Source organism: Nicotiana attenuata, unplaced genomic scaffold, assembly GCF_001879085.1.
Source record: "Nicotiana attenuata strain UT unplaced genomic scaffold, NIATTr2, whole genome shotgun sequence".
Taxonomy (NCBI): Eukaryota; Viridiplantae; Streptophyta; class Magnoliopsida; order Solanales; family Solanaceae; genus Nicotiana; species Nicotiana attenuata.
The window spans coordinates 163,264-169,263 of NW_017670955.1; the positions used below are offsets into that span (position 1 = coordinate 163,264).

Genomic DNA, 6,000 nt, shown 5'->3' on the forward strand with positions numbered 1-6,000 from the left:
GCGGAGGGACTAACTGTATGGGTCAGAATCCGACCCCACGATAATTAATGAGGCTAATCCCGTCTTAAGCTAATTCATGATTAATTAGTGGCACGACCACTCAGAATTGACGATGTTCAACCCGCATCTGGCTCGATCAGCAAGGCCATGGCCTATCCGCCATCATAAAGGCGAGATCCCAACGTGGTCACGGCCACTTATTGCCAGCTCACGAAGCCCACAGCTATAAATACCAAGAGAGGGAACCCTAAAAAAGGAGCTTCTTCTTCACCACTATAGCGGGAGAAAAAAGAGACAACGATACCCAAAAATTGGGGTCAAAAGGCACATCACTGTAAGGCTCTGAACCTCTTCATGGAGAGGCAGACCAAACCAATATTATCAATAAAGGCTTCTAATGTTTCTCCCCCTAACTCTGAATACTTATTTTCGTCTTCTTCATTTGTTCCAACGGATTATTACGATTTGCTATGATTTTCCCGTAATTTATTTATATTGTTTTATACTCATAAGGTTTGTAATAACTTTTGAGGCAAACAATACCGTACTAATTTTTCGGTTATTCTATTATGTATAACCAAAATTAGATTTTTCGAAACCCTCCCAATCATGTCGGTTTCTCTTCGGTATCGATACAGTTTGGTTAATTTTCGGTATTTTTTAAATATCATGTAAAAGTCACTAGTAGAAGTAAAATGCAATAACATACGTACTTTTATAGGACTTAGCAAAACTCTCTAGATATTTTTACTATTTAAATGATGATGAATTAAAGAAAACATGAAAGATAGATAGAGCATAGATCGATCAACTGTTCTACAGCAGCGTAAAAGAAACTAAGCAAAGACAAAGCAAATATAAATCACACGAGTGAAAAGATATTAATCAAGTTCAGACTCAAGAATAAATTCTATAAAAGATTAAATATTCAAAAAGATAAATATAAATAGAAATATATTCCATACATTATAGTTTGCTACTCATAATCACTATAGTACTTTGTGTTTTGCTGGTAAATATGCCGGAAAAAATTTAGTTTTAGTAGGAGTAACATAATAGGGTTGAGAAGTAGGATTTTGAGTTTAATTATTTGTTGGCTTGTAATCGTTTTCATAATTCCAAGGCCCAAAGAAAATTTTAATGCTTTATTATTTTTGAACTTAATATATAAATATATTTTTCACATGTAAATTTATTCGGTACGGTTCGGTATTTTTTCGATTTATTTTTGTAAAATAAAAAACCTAACCTATTTATCTGTACAATTATAGATTTATACAAAAACCTACGGTTTTATTAAAAGAAACCTAAAAATCGGTTCTGTATAGTGTACAGTACGGTTCGGCCGCTTTAGTCGGTTTTTAAATATCCATTGATACACCTACTTCTAGTACAAACAACTCTATAATCAATTATAGGCCGTTTATCTGATCACAATCATATTATTTAGCATATGGTCCATATTTAATATATTAGTCGACAATTTTGTGATACCGTATTTCTTCCTGTCCTATCGCTACTGTTTCCACTTGATTAATTAGTTCAATCCCTTGGAGTTTGAAATTTTAGCAGATAAAATTAGAACTAAATAAAAAGGAATTTGTATATTTCCTAGATACATAGAATATCCTACGAGATATCCTATAATCTTATACGTATTATCATCGATATGATTAAGGATCTTCGCTTTAAATGCTTATTTGAAAAAATAATATAGACCAACTTGGATCATCAGATGGCGAAGCATAAAATTTAGGCTATGGTTGGAGACTTTCATTTCATCTCTCCTGGAAAAAGGATAGAATTTTTTTTTCATGACTTTTCTTTCCAATAAATGCGTTAGACTTTTGATTTTAGTATGCTAAAAAGATATAAATCTTAGGAAGCGTTATTAGCTTAGATATAATTTGTGAATAAAATACAATAACGATAAAAGATTTATAATTTTCAGGTTTATAATAGATTTATTATACCAACACTCAGATAAGCTAAAAAGTGGAAAATAGATAAATTACAGCTTGTTACTTTTCTAGGAAAATTTCAAGCTCAGAGAGTAATTGATAAGTTCAACTAATAGTTAAATGAAGTTTTTCAAATTTTAGCTTTTCAGTGTTAATATTCCAATGAAATGGATGGGGAAACAATTAATTAAGAATATGTAGACAGTGAAATTCATTTACTTATTATGACAAAAGAAATATATGGAGCACCAGTTACATGTTTTGTACTATGAAAATCTTATCAGAAAAATAAAATTAAAAAAATCTAGAAAACCAAAAAAAAGAGGTTGAAAAAATTATCTTCCATTTTTTTATCTGTTGTTAAAATATATTTAAACTTGATGTATTAAAAAAAATTAATAGTTACAATTGATTATACTTTTAAGTTTATAGATTTAAAATTTTATACTAAATTTGTTTCAAATATGATAAGTGCAAATGAACTAATACTCTATCTGCGTCTGCATGAAACTTTTAAGGACATCCTGTAAGAAATTAACCTAATACGAATGATTGGTAACTTCTAGCCAAAAGAAAAAGTAAAAAGTTTATTAGGACTGGTCAAATTTCATTCATACGGTAAAAATTCAATATAAAGGTTAAAATATTTTCCAAATATCTATAAATTTTAAACTCCAATAGTGTTGCCGTGAAGGATATAAAAGGGAAACACTGGACATGAATTCTCCCTCATACCTCACTACTACAAAATCTGTTACAAAACATTCCTTCATCAATACCAAAGAAAATAAGTGGAAAACCAAAGAAAATAAGTTGAACCCAAAAATCAGAATATCACATACACTGAAGAAGAAGAAGAAGATAATGGTGATGACTAATATCCATAGCCATTGAAGAAAATAAAAGCTTCCAAAATGGTTCATTTGTTTACATTTGAAATATTGCAGAAGGAATCTGAAGCAAATGGTTCAAGATTGAAGAACAAGAAGCAACAACTCTAAAATATTATTCTCTTCATTTTTTTTTATATTTATGACAACAAATATAGTAACAAACCACCCTATTATCTGTTCCACTTACATTAACCCAATTTCTCTTCAGTACTATTCTGCCAAAACAACGTTCCCCATTTTCTCTTTCATGTATTCTGTATGTCAATACTGTACATATTAGTTGCTTCAATAGTATCCTATCTTTGCTTATCTCAGCTTACCAAAAAATTATCACCATCATTATCTCCCTTATGAGCAAATTATCATTCCTATCAACAACTAATCACTCTCTTTGCTCAAATAATTTACTTTTTCCTTTCACTGTCTCAAGAAAAAACTTCTTTCCCAAGCCCAAATGGACTCATAATGTGGTTACAGCATCTCAACGACGAGGATCCAAAAAGATCGTGGTCATAATGGGTGCTACTGGTTCTGGAAAATCAAAACTCTCCATCGATCTCGCCACTCGTTTTTTCCCTTCTGAAGTTATCAACTCAGACAAAATCCAAGTCTACAATGGCCTTAATATCACCACAAACAAAATCTCAATGTCTGAACGCAAAGGTATCCCTCACCATCTCCTCGGAGAATTCAACGCGTCCGAGTCACACCCCGAGTTTTCTCCTTCCGATTTCCGCTCAGCTGCTAGTTGCAGAATCAACGAAACCATCAATCGCGGGAAAATTCCTCTTATCGTAGGTGGGTCCAACTCATTCATCTATGCTCTGCTTGCAAAACAATTTAATCCGAAAATAGACTTTCTCGAACCGTCCAACCCGGTTCAGTGGGTAAGCAATGAGCTTCGGTATAAGTGTTGCTTTATTTGGGTTGATGTTTTGGGAACTGTATTGAATCAGTATTTGGATAAGAGAGTTGACGAAATGCTCAGCTCGGGAATGGTCGAAGAGCTAGAAGAGTATTTTAAGAAAGAGGGGTTTTCAGATTCTAACTCAGTGAGTCGGAACAGTGGGATTCGTAAGGCAATAGGAGTGCCGGAGTTCGAGAAATATTTCAAAGGGGAGGAATCATATGAAGAAGCAGCGGAAGAGATAAAGGAGAACACGCGCGTGTTGGCGGAGAGGCAGGTGGGGAAGATTTTGCGGCTGAGAGAAGCTGGGTGGGACCTACAAAGAGTAGATGCAACGGCGGCGTTTACGGCGGTGATGACGTCAGAATCCGGTAAGAGGGCGGCGAAGGAAATTTGGGAGAAAGAGGTGCTGGAACCAAGTGCAAAGATTGTGAAGCAGTTCTTGTTGGAGTAGGTCGTTTTCCAGCTATTTCCAGCTCTTAATTCTCTAACCCCTTATGCCTCTCTCATGTTTTTTTTTTAAAAAAAAATATTTGACTTTTATCTTATTTCTCTTTATTTTTTTCGTTTTTTTTTTCTTATATAGGCAACAGTAAAAGAGAGGCAGTCAATTGACAAATAGGGTCGAATAGTTCGATCGAGCTCGATATGAGTAGTAGCTGACTACTTTACCACTAAGCTGCTGAGGAACAATAGAAGATTCGATCTCATAAAGTTCAATTTTTCTTCTCTATCGAGTTTTTTGCAAACGAGGACAAATGGAGGAGTGAAGTGGCGACCAATTTTGTCGATAATAGGCTGCCATTGACATAGAGCTGCTCTTTTCTCTGCTGAATGCTAACGTATAAAATTCACAAGGAGGCAAGAAACAGAGTCGTTTAATTTCCCTAGCGTTTTGAGGATTTAGGATCACTTTTGGTTTTCTATTTTAACCTTTTATTATCCATCTTTGAAGAGTTAACATTTGGGTTATAAGTGCAATGGTATGTTGCTGCTCAATTTTGTCCGCAAAAAGAACAGAGGAATAGGAGTTACTATGTGTTATTAAATGGGGTATAGAGTTGGTTTTTTAATGTAAAGCTATGTGTGATTATTAGACTAAATGGTTTATGCTTATCAGTTGCCTAAACGGTAATTACATAAAAAGTTGCAAAATGATGATCGATAAGTATAAAATTGTTCCCACCATAGTAGTTCCTTTTAAGACATCACATAAATTTGAAGTGATGTTGTGCAAGTGATTCATGGAATCGGAACTTTGTAATAGTAAAAATGATTTTTAGGGTCCAATGCACAAAATATTTTGTAATTTGTATTCATGCAGGGTGTGAGGAAGGGTCGCACTCTTAAAGGTGTGATGGGGACAATTTTCTCTAATACAAGCATTAGTGGCTACTTCAACAGTTCGAATTCCTGACTTATTAGTCACACGAAGACAACTTTATTATTGCTCCAAAGCTTCCCTCAAGTAAAAATTATTTTTCTGTTCGTCAATTACAAATTTATGATAGAATTTCCTTAGACTTGGTCATTAGATGTATGGAGTTCTCTTGGTCTTTTGCGCAAATAGCCACCCTCCAATGCTCTATTATACACTTCAAATTAAATTCTTATGGTGTGTTTGTTACGAAAGAAAATATATTTTTGAAAAATATTTTCTAATTTTTTAATGTTTGGTTGACTTGAATATTTTGTTTCTCATGAACTCATTTTCCTTATCAAGAGAAGGAAAAATATTTTCTTTCGCCGTATTCCCCATCCTCACCTCAACTACCAAATAACGAAAAATAAGCTATAAAAACACCTAGTTTTTAGGAAAATATTTTTTCTACATTTTCATTCGTAACAAACACACCCTTAATAATAAAGGATTTTCTGACGTTTGACCAAAAAGTGAAGCAACTTTTTCGAACTTTTAGAATGAACTGAAATTCTTGGACTATAGTGGGTCCCACTGCTCATTCTAATTTGTCGGACATCTGACAAATAGGACTGTCCTTTAAACCATCCTTCACAAATCCCAATTGGGGCCTCGCTGTACACTATTTCAGCTAGACAAAGAGTTGGTTTAGTTTTAAGAAAAGTAAGAATTAATTCTTTATTGTGTGTTTGTTTATTTGTATTAGATGTGAAATGTATATGGAGTAAAATTTAAAATATAAATTTATATTTTAAAATTTAAATTAAATAACTTAATCTTAACAATCACAAATTAATGTGACAATGTATTGTTAGCGTT

The 6,000-nt window shown here is 33.3% G+C and overlaps 1 protein-coding gene across 2 annotated transcripts; it reads left to right on the forward strand.

The window, feature by feature from the left end:
- Window positions 1-2,678: 2,678 nt before the first annotated feature.
- LOC109244780 (adenylate isopentenyltransferase-like) lies at window positions 2,679-5,164 on the forward strand. Of its 2 annotated transcripts, none has more exons than XM_019411923.1 (2): window positions 2,679-4,215; window positions 4,348-5,164. In XM_019411923.1, exon 1 carries the CDS (start codon window positions 3,205-3,207, stop codon window positions 4,213-4,215), a length of 1,011 nt encoding a protein of 336 aa, XP_019267468.1. In that variant the 5' UTR covers window positions 2,679-3,204; the 3' UTR covers window positions 4,348-5,164. The 2 variants fall into 2 exon arrangements, with proteins under 2 accessions (XP_019267468.1, XP_019267467.1); XM_019411922.1 differs by having other exon boundaries at window positions 2,679-4,211.
- Window positions 5,165-6,000: the final 836 nt, after the last annotated feature.

What these genes read in the sequence shown, in the direction of transcription:
- LOC109244780 (XM_019411922.1), top strand. Translation starts at nt 3,205, where the DNA reads ATGAGCAAATTATCATTCCTATCAACAACTAATCACTCTCTTTGCTCA.